At 36.1% G+C, this 19,464-nt stretch overlaps 1 protein-coding gene across 1 annotated transcript; it reads left to right on the forward strand.

Moving 5' to 3' along the window:
* Positions 1 to 248: 248 nt before the first annotated feature.
* Positions 249 to 16,782, forward strand: LOC111395514 (50S ribosomal protein L1). Its single transcript, XM_023021536.1, has 10 exons — positions 249 to 934; positions 1,253 to 1,330; positions 2,777 to 2,818; positions 2,898 to 3,003; positions 11,307 to 11,371; positions 11,451 to 11,489; positions 11,579 to 11,686; positions 11,780 to 11,867; positions 15,765 to 15,811; positions 16,572 to 16,782. Exons 1-10 carry the CDS (start codon positions 323 to 325, stop codon positions 16,647 to 16,649), a joined length of 1,263 nt encoding a protein of 420 aa, XP_022877304.1. The 5' UTR covers positions 249 to 322; the 3' UTR covers positions 16,650 to 16,782.
* Positions 16,783 to 19,464: the final 2,682 nt, after the last annotated feature.

Genomic DNA, 19,464 nt, shown 5'->3' on the forward strand with positions numbered 1-19,464 from the left:
GCGTTTTTGACGTTTTGGCTTGGTATCACTGAAAATAGTTAAAATATTTTTTTTGGCATTTTCCGTTTTCTTTGAAAATTTTAAACACGTTTTTGAAAAACGTGTTTTCAGTATTTTCTGAAAATTAAAAATTGGAAATGGCCCCGAAAACACTAAGAAAGAACAGGCCCTAACTTTTCAAAAATCCCATTTTCTCCCATCAACTATCATTAAAAAAAAAAAAAATAAAAAAAAATAAAATTGATTTTAGCAATATTTTACCTGTAAAACCCTTAAACCTTGTTTCTCTCTGCATCCCTATTTCCGAGCTTCACACACAACAATGGCAGCTTTCAAGCACCTCTTCTCTCAAACCCAACGCCACTACTTCTCCAAAACGCCGCCACAGCACAACCTCTCTTCCCTCATTCTCCGCCGCCTCTTCTCCGCCGAACCCGACCCAGATGCCAATCCCAACTTCCGTAAACCCCTCCCCATCCAACCCGTTTCCTACCCAACTAGAAATCAACCCCCTCAATCCCAAGAAACCCAGTCCCAGTCCCAATCCCAACCCGAATCTCCACCTGAACAAATCTCACCTCAAGCTGACCCGGGTACCCGGACGTGGACCCGGGATGAAATGCGGTACATCAAGGATGCCCCGGTGATTTCCCCGGTTTCTTATCCGTCCAGGGTTGCCCCGCTTCCTGAGGACCGTGTGAAAGCAGAGGAGGAGGGTAGTAAAAATGAGAGTGACGAACTGGAGACGGAGAGGAGGAGGATTGATGACGAGAGGTGGAATGCAATGATGACGAGGAGAAGGGTATTGGGCGAGGAACAGGAGGACGATAATGTTGCGTTCCCGACCCTGATTAAGGTGGAGAATGATGATAGTAAAAGTAAGAAGAAACGAAAGGTGATTTATGATCTAAAGGAGGCTATTCGCGCCGTTAAGGTTCGTTTTTGTGCTCTTTTTATTGTTTAGTTTGATAAAACTCCCGAAGTTAGGATTGAATTCATATTTTTGGTATTTGAGTTGTTATTGATCATGAAATAGTATCGTGAGATCAAGTTCTTGTGCACTGTATCAGTTAAAAATGGGAATGTAGGATGCCAATGATAGATTAAGTTAGTTCTGGTGATCCAATATATGGCACTTTATAGATGATTTTGCTTTCACAATTCTCCACTCCAGTCCCACAACCTGAAATGATAAGAACTTTTCCACATGGTGACTGTCTTTTTCTTTCTTATCGTTTTAGTATTCGTACAGGGTGATAACAAGAGAAATTTTGACGAAACTTTGGAAGCACATGTAAAAATGACCCCTGAATTACGTCGAACTGATCTGGTACGTGCTGCTTTTCATTTCCTTATCTAGAGGCTAGTTTCAGATGCACATTCAAGATTATATTTCTAAATATTGACAAGAGATCACGAGGGTAGGTTGAATTATTATATGTGGAAACCATTATGGTGACTTGATTTTATTTTGTTTCTTTATCTCCGTCCTGTTGTCTCTACAATTTTGAGTGCTGCCCCCTTCTAACCCTATTTCCAAAAAGTAGTTTAATCTCCCTGGAGAAATCAAAAGAAAGTTGGGTGAATTTTGTATTCGGTGTCAAGGAGGAATTAACACAGAATTTAAGGTGAAAGTGGAAAAGAGGTTTTTGATTTAACTTATCACTTTCACCCCGTAAACTACTGCTGGAGAATTCTTGTCAGTCCATCAGAAGAAGGGTAGTTTGGAAAGTAAATAGCCATTTTGAAAATGAAGCATCATATTTGTAGATGTCCCTTTCTTCTCTAGTTACTCTTATTGGGAAGTCACTTTGCACGTACAATGTCTTGTTCGATGAAAATTGGTAGGACAAAATATGGACTGAAGAGTAAGTCAAAGATGGTTAAAAGTAAGTTTCTATGAACCAAGTTGGTCAGAGGGAGTAAAGAAATTCTCTCCGTTAGAAACAAAAAATGAAAAAACTTGCAGTGAACCAGAGGATGACCTGGGGAACAATTGTCTAAAAGCTAATTCTCGAAAGTGAAAATGCTTTTTGATGGTTTGATTTAGTATGGATATATTTTCTTAAATCTAGTTTCACTTGTCTACTTCATTTTGCAGTCTTATCCTACTATATAATCTACTTGTGAGTTATTATAGGCAGGATTTAAGGGCGTTGGGTTCATTTGTTTTTTTAATTTGAATATGCCCTACCGTATTGGTCCCACCCTGACCAGAAAATCCTAGTCATAATTGATCTCAGTCATCATATGTTATGAGGAGGAGCAATGGCCACTTGCAGATGAGCTGTGTTAGAGGACAAATCATTGGAAATTATTTGGTTTGGCTGTTATCAAAAGTGATTTAAATTGGTGCTACTTGTCAGTGTAAAATAATGCTAAAGATGACTGCTGAAGATACAACATATGACTTAGTTGTCCAGGATTTTTGGTCCATTAATATATGGACTGAAGACAGGATCTGATTTCTGGTACTCGCCTCAGTAGAACCCTCACAGGCATATTCATATTGCTCTTTAAGAGCTCGTGATGCGAGACAAAGAAACAAGCTTCTTTTGTTAGTGACTTTGTTTACTCTCACAATAAAAACCCATCTTTATTTCACCATATTTTATTCCTTGATTTTGATGACTTCCTTTTTTGCCTAAATTAAATAAATTTGATACTTCCGTGAAGTGTTGTTGTAATGGGAAACCAGTTTTTGCTAAAGGATTTTAACCTATTAGGCCTTTAAAAGGATTTATCTTTTTCTTCTTTTCCGCTTGTTGAAATGCAGAAACTCAGTGGTTTTGTTCGTCTCCCGCATGGGTTTGGAAAGGTACAAGTGGTTCTTTACGGGTTCAGCTATGATCTTATTGTTCTAGTTCATTTATCTCATAAATGGAATCCTTTGCCAGACATATCGGGTGGCTGTCTTTGCTGAAGGAGCTGCTGCAGATGAGGCCCGCGATGCTGGAGCTGATATTGTTGGCGGCCCAGAGCTCGTGGAGAGTCTACGAAGTGGTGATATATTACTCTCTTTATTAAACTGTGTTGATAAGTGTATTTATCAAAAAAAAAGAAAAAAAAAAAAAAGAAACTCTGTGTTAATAAGTGGCCTCTTAAGCAAACTATATTTCCGTCGCTCCATTTTATAACCCTTTACCAAAATAAGTAAATGAACAAACAAATAGGTAAAAATGAAATACACTCAAGTTATCATTTTTGTTTCAGACTTTCAGTCAACTTTCACCAATTAGTCTCTTGTAAAAAATGTTATTTAGCCATCTAATTTTATTTTAGGGTCTGTTTGAGCCATATTATTTCAAAAAAATATATTCTTAAACAGTGATTTGATATAATTTCATCCACACATTTTTCAATAAAATAATATTACACGCAGATCAAAAAAATTTTCTTATTTTTTAATCACACATTTCACATCAATACACTATTCAATAATGCATTATTACCAAAATAATGTGGCTCAAACACCCCCTTATTTTATTTTTATTTTTATTTTTTGATAAGTAATCAAGTGATTTTATTAATAAATGGATAATACATGGGAAGTATATTATCAATTTAAATAAGAAAGAAACGACATAAATTTTGGCAGTCTTTCAATGTGATTAGTGGCCGCAGCATTAAATGAAGTATACAAAGTTATATAAAACAATTCTTTAATTTGCTCTGTTGTTCTTGGTTGGTCTTCGAAACAGCGACTATTCCTTTCTCTCCATAAATATCATACAAAGCATCCCGGAATAAAATTTCACGCAAGCCCACTATCCTTATCTAGAAATTTTCTCCTCCATGCCCGCAATACGTCTTCCATGCGCCTAGGCAACACCCAATCCAAATGTTGGGAAGCTAGAATAGCGTTCCACAACCACTGAACACTGTCACAAAGGAGGAACAAATGGTCAATCGTTTCCCCATCTCTCTTGCACATATAACACCATTCGGTAATATAAAAATATTTTCTTCGAAGATTATCCACCGTTACCGCTTGTCCCTTCACAATCGTCCATAACAAGAAAGCGAACCGTGGAGGCAGTTTACATTGCCACACCATCTTTCCGGGAAATAAATTCTCCTCCGGTCCTAATATGGATTTAAAATAAGTGCGAACTGAAAAAATACCATCCCGTGCGAACTTCCACTTGCTTCGATCACCCTCTCCTTCCTGAATATGCGCCTCGTGCAAGGAGGTTAAAAACAGTACATAATCATCTAATTCCCAATCCTGCAAACCCCTCTTAAAGGCAATATTCCAGCTGTAACTTCTATTATGTATTACTAGTACATTATTCACTATAGCGGAAGGCTCCAAAGCAATGCGATGCAAAGAAGGAAACGTGCCTCTAGCGGATGATCTCCACGCCAACATTCATCCTAAAATATGATACTATTGACATAAGTCGATTTTTCTCGAAAGTCATTCCATCCTTGTCGGATATACTTGTACAAAATCAATCCATAAGATTCACGACCCTCGATCGAGCACCAATCCCCCTCCATTGAACCATACTTCGCTCCTATGATTTGTCTTAAAAAACTCTCTCTCTCCATTCCAAATTGTCACAATCACTTGCCCAATAAAGTCTTATTTAATAGAACAAGGCTCCTTAATCCAAGGCCCCCCGTCCTTACATAAGAACAAATCACACCCCAGTTAACCAAATGAAATTTCCTCTCTTCCCCTATCCCTGCCCAAAGGAACTCCCTTTGAATCCTCTCTAATCTGTTTGCCACTGTAACAGGGATAGGAAATAGGATTAAGAAATAAGTTGGGAGATTAGACAAAGTAGATTTAATGAGAGTAAAGCGGCTTCCTTTCGAAAGATACATACGCTTTTACCTCGCTAACCTCTTCTCCACCCTTTCGACAATTCCATTCCAAATATGTTTATTTTTAAACCTTTCCCCTAAAGTGAGCCCAAGGTATGACATGGGCAACTGCGTAAACCTACAACTCAATATATTGGCCGACTCATCCATGTTAGCAACCTCTCCCACTGTAATGGCATCCAATTTCCTTAAATTAATCTTCAATCCCAACAACGCTTCAAAGTATAGAAGTAGCCGATGAAAGTTCCTGAATTACTCATTATCTGCATCGCAAAGGATCAGTGTATCATCTGCAAATAGCAAATGGGAAACCAGTAAGTGTCCAACCATAAAGCCCAAGGAGGTTAAAAACAGTACATAATCATCTAATTCCCAATCCTGCAAACCCCTCTTAAAGGCAATATTCCAGCTGTAACTTCTATTATGTATTACTAGTACATTATTCACTATAGCGGAAGGCTCCAAAGCAATGCGATGCAAAGAAGGAAACGTGCCTCTAGCGGATGATCTCCACGCCAACATTCATCCTAAAATATGATACTATTGACATAAGTCGATTTTTCTCGAAAGTCATTCCATCCTTGTCGGATATACTTGTACAAAATCAATCCATAAGATTCACGACCCTCGATCGAGCACCAATCCCCCTCCATTGAACCATACTTCGCTCCTATGATTTGTCTCAAAAAACTCTCTCTCTCCATTCCAAATTGTCACAACCACTTGCCCAATAAAGTCTTATTTAATAGAACAAGGCTCCTTAATCCAAGGCCCCCCGTCCTTACATAAGAACAAATCACACCCCAGTTAACCAAATGAAATTTCCTCTCTTCCCCTATCCCTGCCCAAAGGAACTCCCTTTGAATCCTCTCTAATCTGTTTGCCACTGTAACAGGGATAGGAAATAGGATTAAGAAATAAGTTGGGAGATTAGACAAAGTAGATTTAATGAGAGTAAAGCGGCTTCCTTTCGAAAGATACATACGCTTTTACCTCGCTAACCTCTTCTCCACCCTTTCGACAATTCCATTCCAAATATGTTTATTTTTAAACCTTTCCCCTAAAGTGAGCCCAAGGTATGACATGGGCAACTGCGTAAACCTACAACTCAATATATTGGCCGACTCATCCATGTTAGCAACCTCTCCCACTGTAATGGCATCCAATTTCCTTAAATTAATCTTCAATCCCAACAACGCTTCAAAGTATAGAAGTAGCCGATGAAAGTTCCTGAATTACTCATTATCTGCATCGCAAAGGATCAGTGTATCATCTGCAAATAGCAAATGGGAAACCAGTAAGTGTCCAACCATAAAGCCCCTTATCAATCCTTCAACAGCTTTCTCAAGCATCCTACTAATTGCCTCCATAACAATCACAAACAGCAACGGAGACAAGGGATCCCCTTACCTCAAACCTCTACTGCTTCGAAAATAACCCTCCGAGTTTCCGTTGACTAAAACTGAGAATGAAACGGTAGAGATACAAAATTGAATCCACTTACACCATCTTTCCCCAAAGCCACATCGCCCGAGCATGTACAAAAGGAACCCCCAGTTCACGTGATCATAAGCCTTCTAAATATTGAGTTTACGTAACATCCTTGGTACCCCTAAACGCAATCTAGAGTCAACGCATTCATTCGTTTTAAGCACATAATCCAAAATCTGTCTTCTTTACACAAAAGTATTCTGACTTTTAGTCACCACTTTCCCCAGCACCTCCTTCAATATATTCGTCAGGGTCTTCGTAATCTTGTACACCCCCCACTAAGTTAATAGGGCGAAAATCCTTAATGTTAACTGCTCCCGATTTCTTTGGAATGAGCACAATAAATGTAGTATTAGAACTTCTCAGGAACTTGCCGTACTCAAAAAATAAGTAAGAACTTCTCTAATGTCCGGTCCAACCACTTCCCAACAAGCTTTATAAAATGCGAACGAGAAGCCATCTAATCCTGGTGCCTTATCATCATTCATATTGAAAACCACATCTTTGATTTCATCTTCTGCAAATGGTCTCTCTAACCAACTAGCATCCACCTTCATAATAGTAGAAAAGTCCAATTCATCCACCTTTGGTCTCCAATCAAACTGTTCCTGATAGAGATTTTGATAGCAACTCACCATCTGATTTCCAATATCCTGTGAATCCTCATATGTAATCCCATCAATCTCCAATAGGGTGATAGAGTTGTTGCGCTTGTTAGAATTAGCGACTCTAGAAAAATTTGGCGCATTTGTCCCCCTCTTTCAACCATGTAACTCTAGAGATTTCTGGCGCCAGGCAATCTCCTCCATCTTCACCAGTCTCTCCAACTCTTCCTTTAACAGTCCACGTCTCTCCGTCTCCCCTCCATCCAATCCTCGCGCCTATCCAGTTCTTCTATTTTTAGAAGGCATTGATTTTTACGCCAATTAACATCACCCACCACCTCCTCATTCTACCTCTTTAGATCCCTCTTCAAAACTTTTAATTTCTGATCCAACGCATAATTAGGAGACCCCCCGAATTCATAAGATGCCCACCGATCACGTACTTGTTCCCTGAAGTCATCTACTTTAAGCCACACTTTCTTAAATCTAAAAGGCCTTCTTTCACTACACCTCACATTTCCTGATAACAAAATAGGGAAATAATCAGAATACACCCTTCCCAATCTCCTCTGAGTAACCTTTGGATATTTGGCCTCCCACTCTCCACTAATCATAAAGCGACCTATTTGAGATAACACATGTTGATAAAGATTAGATGACCAAGTGAAGTCTCCTCCAATCAAAGGTATGTCTATCAGCATATTTTCCCTAATAAAATATGAGAAATCCTCCATTGCCTCTGTTAATCTACCGCAGCTAGACCTCTCAGTAGGAAACTGAACCACATTAAAATCACCCCCAATGCACGTTGGAATGTTCTACCAAGCCATCATCCCAGTCAACTCATCCCACAATCCACGTCTACTCTTATCAGCATTAGGCCCGTAGACTCCTATAAACATCCAACGGATTCCGTCTCCAGTATTTCTGAATGAAAGCGATAAGGAGAATTGCCCTTCACCGACCTCCTCCATTTCAAGAACTCTGGTGTCTCACATGACTAACACACCTATTGAAGCCCCCGACAACCCCATATATTGATACCCTACATGCTGTCCCCCTTAAACTGCTAACAACCGCCCTCGAGATGAACTCTAACTTCATTTCTTGTAAGCAAACAAGGTCCACCCTCTACCCCTTTAACAAATTTCGGAAAACTAACATTTTCCCACTTCATTAAGCCCCTTCATGTTCCAACTAATTATTTTTGGGATCATCTGGACGCTCTGTCATCCCTCCCAAGCAATTCTTTCTTTGATTCAACACCTTTAGCATCATAATTTACTGACCATTCGAGCTGCTTAAGTTCACGATTTCCCTTTCTTCTTAATTTATCCCATTGTATATTCATCCCCTGTCCTCTATTGCCCTCCAGTTCCTCGAATAATTGCAGAAGTCTATTTTCATATCCATCGCATGACACACCAACCAACTTACTTAAATTCTGAATTTTTTGAAGGACCCAATTCGAAGGTGGGGGTTCAACTTCAATCGCATTCGCTTTCGTTGTTGTGTGCCTGACGATACTCCAAATGATCACATGGATACCCCTCTACTTCCTCTATCTGCTCGATATCCCTATCCGTTCCTTTTTGCTTAGCGCCATCTGCACACAACACCGGAGCTTTGTCGGTCTCTAATTTCTTTTCTTTTAGGGGCTTAGAATGCCTTCTGTTATATATGTTCCCTACGATGATTCTCGAACATATCGCCTTGTGCTCTTTCAATACTGTAGAGGCTAATCCCTATGCCAAAACTTGTCCCATCCCTTGCTCAACTGATAATGGTCCATCAGCCGGCGACGTCGTGTCCATCATTCCTAGTGTCTTCGACTCCAAATTCACCATCTTTGGCTCCCCTCCGTTAGACCAAGGTCTCGCCTTCCGATTTGCTCCAGTTCTCGAGTTATTATCCTCTATATCTTTAGTAAGGCCTACTTTCGCTGATAGCTCCTTAGGAGTCAATCGTTCTTCATCCACGCCCATCCCACACTTGTGAAGCATCTTGGGAGCCGCTACAAACCCACATCCTACCAGCCTAAGTAATTCATCCAACTCTCCTTTAAATGACTGGACACGAGCCCTTAATTCGACGGTATTCAATAAGGCAGCATATCTGGACCTTCTGCATATGCTGCCTTAGACTTAGGCATCATACTATTACCTTCACTTCACTCACAATAACTACCTTCTCCTATCACATTAGCACCCTTTGATCAACATTCTGCGAGGCCTGTATGTTTGTCGTAACTTTGGCATAGGTCATCCCTTGTCGATTTCGATCGTTCACTGTTTGACGGTTGGCCTTATTTTAGCAACAAATGAATCAACTACTGCTTGAAACACCCGCGAGATTGATGCCCATCTTTCTTCATTCGCACCTTTTGGTACCATCACAACTCCCTTTCGACGCCTCTTCCCATATTGTGCTATCGTTAAGTACCTCCCACGGCTGTTCACACAACATTGTGCTAAGAAAGCTCTTGATGACTCATTGAACTTCGAGACGAAATTCTTCAACCTACTAGTTTCCCTCAACTTGTCCACTATATTCACCATCCAAAGTGCACCGAACCTTTCCATACAGATTGCATTCAATATCTTCGAGCCCCACTCAGTCGTCCAAACAATATCGAGATTGTTAACAAAAATTGCAAACTCCTTCGCCTCCACTCGAAAACGATGATTGAATACCATGCTGTATGCATCCACTAACTGTCTCCCCTGATTGTGTATAAACAACACATTTGACGATCGAATAGGTGTCGTGAGTGGTCTGGAAGCATGATGGTGAATTTCTAGGTTTTTCGGCACTGACGTGTGTCATCCATGCGCCAACAGACGCGCCGCTTCGGTGGCGCATGCACCTCCCCGCACTGCCCCCTGATCGAAATCGCCCGCACAACCCGTCGATTAGGCGCGTATGCCTGGGTGGTGGCTTGAACTCATCGAATCTGGGTTTGGACTTCAGACTGGTCTATCTCCCTGCCCATAATTCTATTTCTTCCACCAGTTTCACCGTCGCCCATTGTCTCCGTTCCGTCCCACAATGTCTTATCTTCGGTCACATCACCGGTTAGAGCGGTGATGCTAGATTTTCCCCCTGGGGCCGCCGCTTGAGTGTGCAATTGTATTTGTGGCGTGAGGCTGGACTTCAGGGGTTTGCCGGACGACGCGATATTGCCGTCGCCGGCGTAGTCAAGGGTTGGTGGTGTTTAGGTGGTGGTTTGGTGGGTACTGGGTTGAGCCATCTAAAATCTTAATATCTTGTTTATCCATTCTCCCAATATCCAGATTGACGGTGACATGTACATTGATAGGATGTGAGGAGGTGAGAGATACAAGAGAATGGTAGGTTTGATTATCTACCTGCAGAGTGAGATGGGGCCTAATGACGGTGGCAATTGAGAGGAGAGAGGAAGATATAAACAACTATGATTTTAAAAGATGGGCATTGGATTTGCTACAAAGGGTATTTATGATCAAATTTTTAATTATAAGTGTTATATTATTTTGAGAGTGACCTTTTTATCAAAGAAAGTGTTATATTATTCTGAGTTATTTTTGGCAAATAATAACTTCTCAGTTTACTTTATTCAATTTGCATATGATCCGTATTTGTAGAAGGAAAATTAAGTTCTTTTACTAACTTTTTGAGACAAAAAAATCCTACCATTGAAAAAGATTTCCAAAGACGTATTAACTGACCAAAAAAACCACCTTCTTCAGTTTTTACCCATTTTTATTTAGTTAAATTAGTTATTTACATCACTTTCCAATCACTGACTATAATTTCACCTATTTATTCAGAAGTACTTAGAAATATATTGATCTACTCTTGGTTCAAAATTGAGGAAATCTATTAAGTATACAGATAGTTGAGAAGATAAATGGAAATCAGGATCCTATCTACAGCTCAAAAGGTTAAAATTCATTAGTTTGAAGTTTTTTTTATTTTTTTTAAAGACATCTAATGAATTAATCTTGCTGTTACAAGAATTTCTATTGGTTACTGATTTGATCATTTTAATGTTTGATATTGTTAGCAGTTTAAAAGGATAAAAAATATAATGATATAAACAATGCAAGTTCTCAAAAATTAATAAAAAATGCAACGACTAATAGTTTGTGAAATCGAACATTTGATCTTAAAGGAAAAAATGGAATGTAACATATTTCTATAATGGTATAGGACTTCATTGAAAATATTAATGAAAAGCAGGAGTTGTTTGTCCACGACAGTTTTCTGTGGTACTTGTTTAGGTTGTAAAATTGAGTTCACTGTTTATTTTTCCAATATCTTGAAAAAAAATTGTATAATTATCAGCTTTGTGAAGCAATAAACTTAGATTAACAGTCCAATTCCAAAAACATGCAGGTGAAGTCAAGATAAATTTTGATAAATGTATTGCTACCCCTTCCATGATGGAACATGTGAAAAAGGTGTTGCGAACTTAAAATTCCACATCGTGCTGTTAGCATTTACTTGTTCAATTGCATATCTTATTTTTCTATTTCACAGTTATCAAAGAATCTGAAGCAATTGATGCCAGATGCCAAGGTAAGTTGTGTCCTCTTGTGATCAATTTCATAATTCCTGGAGATGAGAAAGTGGCAATAATATCTCACAAGGATCTTATAAATATGCAGAAAGGTACCGTGACCAATGACATATCTAAGACAGTGAAAGATGCAAAAGCACAAAGTGTTATTTTTAAGAAAGACAAAACTGCAATTGTGCATGTAGGACTCGGGAAGGTATGTTTATTTGGTACTTATGCTGATTTCTGATTTAATTTTACCATCTTGTATGGCCGACTCTTTTATTTGATAACAATTATATATCTACAGGTTAGTTTTTCGGAGGAAGCTTTACGAGAAAATGTAGGCGCTTTTGTGAATGCTCTCTTGCTTGCAAAACCTGCCGGTCTGAAGAAGAGTAAGTAGAGTCTATTATATCTTCTAATCCATTTCATTGTTTCACATTTGGGTAAAAAGATGCTGGTTGGAGATATTGAGTATCTAGTAATACCAATTGTGCAGGAGACTGAAAATTCATATTCTGGAAGGATTTATTTTGTGTTAATAAATTCCCCGTGTCATCTCATCGCTATTTGGTGCAATCTTTCTAACACATTTTTTCCAGCTTAATGTGGTGCTGTTTTGACTCCATAAGAACTTTAGGTTTTGACATTGCTTCAAAAATTTTAGTGCTGCTATGATCTACATAAATAATACTTGCATGCTTTTGGTGGATTGATATTCACGACACCTAAAAGATTTCTCCAGTTCACCTGAAGGATATGGATTTGGTAGGCAAACTAGTAGGAGCTTGGATACAGGAACAGATATAGGAAAATCCTTGGAAATAGTGGATTGATACGCATTAAGAGAGTTAACACAACTTACATTGAGACGTGAAATGGGTAAGGAGAAAGCTAAAGAATTTGGGTGCACATGATATCATTTTTGGAAACAGGTAAGGAAAAGTGCGAAAATGGGGTAGAAATAGTTGGTGATATAGGTTTAAAATATGAAATCGTACAACTTGAACTGGTTGGAGTTTTATTGTTTATTGGTCGGTAAGCTCCACAAACAGGATTCAAGAAGGCAACAGAGCAACAATCTTTAAAAGACATTATGGATAGGTTGATTCAAGTACTCCCCAGTGAAGATACCATCTTTGTTGTAGGAGATATGACAGTAAGCAGAGAAAAACAGTGATGCTCGGATTTTTCATTTCGGCCGGAGTACCTGTGTGGACACGACACGACACGGGTACTAGTACGGAATATGGGTCCGATTCTTCCAGTTTCAATCGGACCCGGCAAGAAATCTTAAGAAAAATTGAAGATTTACGTTATTGGTTGGAGATGGAAGATGTGTGTAATGAAATAGCAGGTTAGCGTTGGCGATCCTTGGTCCAAAATAAATCTATTGGCTGTCTTCAGTTGGAACCCTAAAATCATGAAGGAGAAGAAGGAAGACGACGATACAGGAATGAAAGAAGAGATTTGGGTTTAATTGGAGTTGGGCCATTTTTATTTGGGCTAATAATATGGAGTTGGGTTGGTTAATAATATGGACGTGGATGGATTTAATTGGAGTTTGGGCGATTTTTATTGTGCTAATAATATGGATATTGGATATGGATGGATTTAATTGGAGTTTGGGCAATGGATATGAGTGGGTTAATAATGTAATTATGTTGTTTTTGTTTAATAAAATATTCAAGCAATAAAATTTATCATTTTTTTTCAATTCATCATTTTTAATTCAAAAAATACGGCAAAATCAAAGTAAAAATTAAATCTAAAAAACAAAATTGATGTTTGAAAGACGTATACGTACCCGTACCCGAGTCCGAGCATCTAAGGAGAAAAATTCCGAAGGAGCATCTCATGGACAAATTAATACTTGTGTGAAATAGTTCAGAATATATCCTAACTTCTTCTGGTGTGCATGATGCGTAAAAACCATTCAGAAAGAGCATGGGTCATTTAAAAAGTTTTTCATGTGGAGATTGATAGTTTGGACTAAATGGCTTCAATGAGAGTAAAAGCAGGATCATGTGGAATTGATGGTTTGAACTATTTTCAGGTGACATTGATACGAAGAAACAATATGATATATGAAGAGCAAGAACATGCTGAGTTTATATGGGAATGGATCTAAGTTTTTATCATACTCAGGGATTACTATTGATAATGAGCTTAAGGTCATTCCTTCGCCGATAATTATCTTTGGTTGGAAAAATATATTGAGTTGACTTTATTCTATTTGATGATTAGAATATTTTATAATCCTCTTAGTGGTAGTAGTTATGTTTAGACAGTTAATAAAATTCTGTTTCTTCTAATAGAAATATAGATGAAGTTTGGCTTTTAAGGATTAAATGAAGAAATTAACACTATTTCGGACTTTGAAATGGCTGGCTTATGACTTAATGTTAGGGAATATACATTTCAATAAACAAGTCACAAAAGTTCGGTAAAACAGATTTTATCAATTGTGCAGTTGGTGCAAGGATTGTAAGATAATCCTTGAAGAGTAACTTTACAACATAGGTAAATAGAAGTCGATGTGGTTAATAAAAGATGGAAATGAGATACCACAGAGTTCGAGTCCTCGGAACACAATGTTAGAACTTCTGGTGTGAATTACAAGTGAGTTAGAGCATTTCTAAAAAGACTCTCTATTTATATAGAGCATCTTATGTATTATAGAGAGCATCTTTTAATTTAGAGAATAAATTTTTTTATACATTACAACAATACTCTATCTTTTGGCTCTTTCGAGGAACATTTATTGATTTCTTCTCAAGTCATCCCTTGTTTAACATATTATTTTTATTGCTCAATGACCAATCAATTCAAATGTGATTTAAATAATTTAAATAGTAGGGTACTGAAATTTATTGATTTCTTCTCAAGTCATCCCTTGTTTAACATATTATTTTTATTGCTCAATGACCAATCAATTCAAAATGTGATTTAAATAATTTAAATAGTAGGGTACTGAAATTTATTGATTTCTTCTCAAGTCATCCCTTGTTTAACATATTATTTTTATTGCTCAATGACCAATCAATTCAAAATGTGATTTAAATAATTTAAATAGTAGGGTACTGAAATTAGTAGCTTATTAAATGCAATCATTAAATTAAAAAGAGAGAGAGAGAGAGTGTGTGTGTGTGTGTGTTTGATTCTCAAAATTTGGAGAGCCAAATTGATTTTCTATTTTAAAAAGTTAGAATAGAAAGTCTCTTTGAGCTTATTTTTAAGCATTGATTCTCTAAAATATTAAGCATATTGCATTTAGAGAGTCTCTTGGAGATACTCTTATAAGGCTAGAGTTTGAAGTGATGAAAATAGGTTATAGGCAAAGATGTTGAGTTGAATTAGACCTTGGACTTGTCAAACTGTGTTGAAAGAAAAATATGATATATGATCACCTCATTATTTACATTAAGAGAATGAAAAATCCAAAAACAGATTTTATCAATTGTGCAGTTGGTGCAAGGATTGTAAGATAATCCTTGAAGAGTAACTTTACAACATAGGTAAATAGAAGTCGATGTGGTTAATAAAAGATGGAAATGAGATACCACAGAGTTCGAGTCCTCGGAACACAATGTTAGAACTTCTGGTGTGAATTACAAGTGAGTTAGAGCATTTCTAAAAAGACTCTCTATTTATATAGAGCATCTTATGTATTATAGAGAGCATCTTTTAATTTAGAGAATAAATTTTTTTATACATTACAACAATACTCTATCTTTTGGCTCTTTCGAGGAACATTTATTGATTTCTTCTCAAGTCATCCCTTGTTTAACATATTATTTTTATTGCTCAATGACCAATCAATTCAAATGTGATTTAAATAATTTAAATAGTAGGGTACTGAAATTAGTAGCTTATTAAATGCAATCATTAAATTAAAAAGAGAGAGAGAGAGTGTGTGTGTGTGTGTTTGATTCTCAAAATTTGGAGAGCCAAATTGATTTTCTATTTTAAAAAGTTAGAATAGAAAGTCTCTTTGAGCTTATTTTTAAGCATTGATTCTCTAAAATATTAAGCATATTGCATTTAGAGAGTCTCTTGGAGATACTCTTATAAGGCTAGAGTTTGAAGTGATGAAAATAGGTTATAGGCAAAGATGTTGAGTTGAATTAGACCTTGGACTTGTCAAACTGTGTTGAAAGAAAAATATGATACATGATCACCTCATTATTTACATTAAGAGAATGAAAAATCAAATGTATGATATACTGTCGCCAAGTGATGTCTTGGTTTTTTCTGGTTCTTAGACAATTTTTCACATGCCTTATTTGCAGGTTCCAAATATGCTGGGTATGTCGACTCTTTCCATATTTGCAGTACGGTGAGCTCATAAATCTTGTATTTATTTGTTATAATAGTTCACTTAAACGTTGCAATGTTTTTTTAAGCCTTTTTTCTTTAGTATTTCATGACATGGAGGCCACACACTAAAAACTGATAGTAAGTATATTCATTACCTCCTTTTACAAGGTTTCTTAAATTTTTATTCTTTCAATGGAAACCATCAAAGGCGTTTCTTGAAATGTTTTTGAAAATGGGTTGAAAAAAATTTCGTTTTATGTTTTCCTCGTGTACATTTTAAAAAATGTTTCACCGGATCGATTCCACCGTTCTTTTGTTTACCAAGTATTTTCTTTAGGGGGTGTTTGAGCCACATTATTTTGATAATAATGCATTCTTGAATAGTGTATTGATGGGAAATGTGTGGTTAAAAAATAAGGAAAAGTTTTTGATTTGTGTGTAATATTATTTTATTGAAAAATATGTGGTTGAAATGATGTCGAATCACTGTTTAAGAATGTATTTTTTGTAATAATATGGCTCAAACAGGTCCTTAGTTTAAAATAGACACTAAAATGTAGAGAATGCTGGGATCACCATGCCGATAGTTGGAAGTTGGATTTTAGGGGTACCCTATTTAGTTCACTTTTTTGTTGCCCTCATTAAGTATTAGTCGTTCTTCACATGTCGGGCTCTTCATCGCCTTGTCGTCTACAAAATTGCAGCTCATTTTTATGGGTTCGACGTTTTGCTTAACGTTACCATCCCTTTCTAACGCCATAATTTGTGTCTGCGTGCAGATGGGTCGATCCTTCCATATTTCAATACAATCATTATCGATGGCTGCCGACCGCTACAACAGATTACAGCTGCAATAGTGTTCTAATTTTGGATTCAATTGTTAACTGAATCTTTTGTTGTACTTAGTTCGACTTCAGTCCTACAATAATGCAAGGATTACCATAGTTTACTTTGCCAGTTAATTGAACAAAATAATTACCACTTCGTAGACTTTGATTTTTCACATTCTTGTGCATTTCTGAAATGAACCCAAGTCAAATCTTACATTAAGCATAAAAATTGCTTCAATTTCATGGTCATTTTTTGTCTATATAAAAAAATTATAATTTCACATACAATTAATTAATGAATATTGAATAGTCAAAGAATATTAAATTTTTATTTGAAGAGTTTCAACTTTCAAAGTAAAATTTGTTGGACCATTCTACACGTACAGGGAAAAAATATACAGATGTATTACAGAATACGTACAACAATGGGGTCCACCGAAATAAAATATTCACATGGAACTCACCCCATGTGAATGCTTTGTGGAATTTCTGTGAGATTATTCCCTGTACATAGGGAATAATTCAAATTTGTTTGAAAAGTTTGCGGCAAAATAAAATCAATGATCTATATAATATTATTAAAATAAAATATCATGTTAAGGGAGAATTATTTTTTAGACGATTTTAACCTCCTTATAATTGAATTATTTCAATAATACATTACTTTTGATTTTTTGATATGTAATAAATGTTACAAAATTATTGTTATTTATGAAATTTGTGTTATTAATTCTTAATTAATTAACATTCACATTAATCTACATTTATTGAATTTTCACTTGATGAATTTTGAATTATATGAATTTAGAGTTATTATAGATAAATTTATTCATATTCATGCATTTAAATATTTTAATAGGTGATAAATTTATGCATTAACAATTAATTTTTATGTATCAAATGTAATATAAAAAGATTGCTTATTTATAATATTTAATCATTACAAAAAATTTGAATCATAAAAATAGAGTTTTAAGTGTAAAATTTGAGTATAATTTTATTCTCTTAAATTGTAATGCTAATTTTTTTTTTCCTTTTAACTTCGTTCAAGACTCATCAAATTTTTTAGCAAATTGATATCAAATATTACTTTCATATCATTTATAAAATATTTTAAAATAAGTACAATGCATATTCAATTTTGATTAGTTTTTATAAATAATCACAAAAAGATATATTTTCAAGATTTCAATTCTTCTTTGGAGTTTCAAGGCAGTGGAGAGTGTTCTTGACGTTTGAAGTGATACTGAGTGCAGAACTTATTTTTGCCTTGAAATAAGGAGAGTGAACAGTTCCCTCTATACAGTGTCACTTCAAAAGTCGAACGCTATTTCTCTCTGTCAACTTCCCCATTTCACTACCCTAAAAACCCACCAAAATTGCTTCAATTTCATGGTCATTTTGTGAGAAGGGATGATTTCAACAAAAAGAGCAAATGGCAATGGTGACTATCCTAGTTTTTGCATCTGGCGCCATTGCTTCTTTTTAGTGCATTTAGCTACTATTGTTATCTTAATACAAAGTCTCCAAGCGGTTCAAAATTCCCCCAAAAAGTTAGTATCTTTAGCTTTTTTTATTCAAATATTTGATTTTTTGAATGTGAACTGTTTAATTTATTAGTTATCGATATAGATCTTGGGAATCTGAGAATATTAATGGGCTTTATAGTGATTAATTTGATGTAGATGTTGAATAAGTGGGTGTTTTTAGTTTTTATAATCTGGTAAGATGTTGAAAATGCATTTGGATGGGTATAAGAGAATGAAAAGGTGGGAACTTTTCATTGTGATCCTTGTCTTCATTACCATTTTGTTTGGCGGCTAAAGAAAAAATTGTGGGGTCTGGAAAAGGGAAAAAAATGAACAATAAGTACAAAACCAGACCACGAAATGGAATGTACTGTCAGTTTGATTTTCCCTCATTACGGGCTTGTAAATTAGGCTTATTATGGAATAAATCCACTGAATATTAGCGTTTGATGTAGTTCTTTCGGGAAGATTGAGGATCTGTTCTAATATGTTGAAAATGCATTTTGATGGGTTCAAGAGAAGGAAAAGGTAGGAAATTTTCAATGTAGTCCTTACCTTCAGTAACATTTTTGTTTGGCGGCTAAAGAAAAAATCGTAAGGGGTTGAGAAGGCAAAAAATGAATAAGAAATCCAAAATTGTAACAGGAAATAAAATGTATTATTAATTTGATTTGGGAGCTGCTATTAATATCTAGCATTGTTATATGTATATTCAATTATATTATACTTTTAACCTTATATAAATTTACTTAAATAGACGTACATGAAATTAAATAAAAATATATCACACTAAATTCATTCACTAATATTTATTTACATTTAAATTTTTTTGAACCTTTTTATATTCTTTTAGAATTAACTAAAACACTAATATTCATAAACTTGTATGAAGCATGACCACTCCAAAGAGTCTTCTGTATGGCGTTCTGCATTTCAGGATCTGGAGCATATTAAAATACCACAATCACAGATGTACATAAGCTAATCTCAAAATTGATAATCATGAAAGGTGTAAAAGACAAATCCTGACTGGAGTTGGATAATATGTGGACAACAGGATAAGATTTCTAATAGAAAAACACGTTAACCATCAGGAAATGAAGATATCTTCAAGCAGAGAAATTCAGTTATATACATCAGATAGATCCACTTGACTCGTGTATCAGATAAACAAACTGGTGGAGAGATATATTTTTGTGAGTGTGCGTGCGTGTGTGCAGAATTATCAATTATCACAAATGATTTTTCTATTCTCATTGGCAAGGACGTTCACAAGTTCACCTTGAAGAGAAGAGGGGGGGGGGGGGGGAGAA

Source organism: Olea europaea, chromosome 6 (genome assembly GCF_002742605.1).
Source record: "Olea europaea var. sylvestris chromosome 6, O_europaea_v1, whole genome shotgun sequence".
NCBI lineage: Eukaryota > Viridiplantae > Streptophyta > Magnoliopsida > Lamiales > Oleaceae > Olea > Olea europaea.

Coding starts and splice junctions, on each gene's coding strand:
- LOC111395514 (XM_023021536.1), top strand. CDS start 323: ATGGCAGCTTTCAAGCACCTCTTCTCTCAAACCCAACGCCACTACTTC. Junction 935..1,252: donor AGGCTATTCGCGCCGTTAAG/GTTCGTTTTTGT, acceptor GTATTCGTACAG/GGTGATAACAAGAGAAATTT. Junction 3,004..11,306: donor CGTGGAGAGTCTACGAAGTG/GTGATATATTAC, acceptor AAAAACATGCAG/GTGAAGTCAAGATAAATTTT.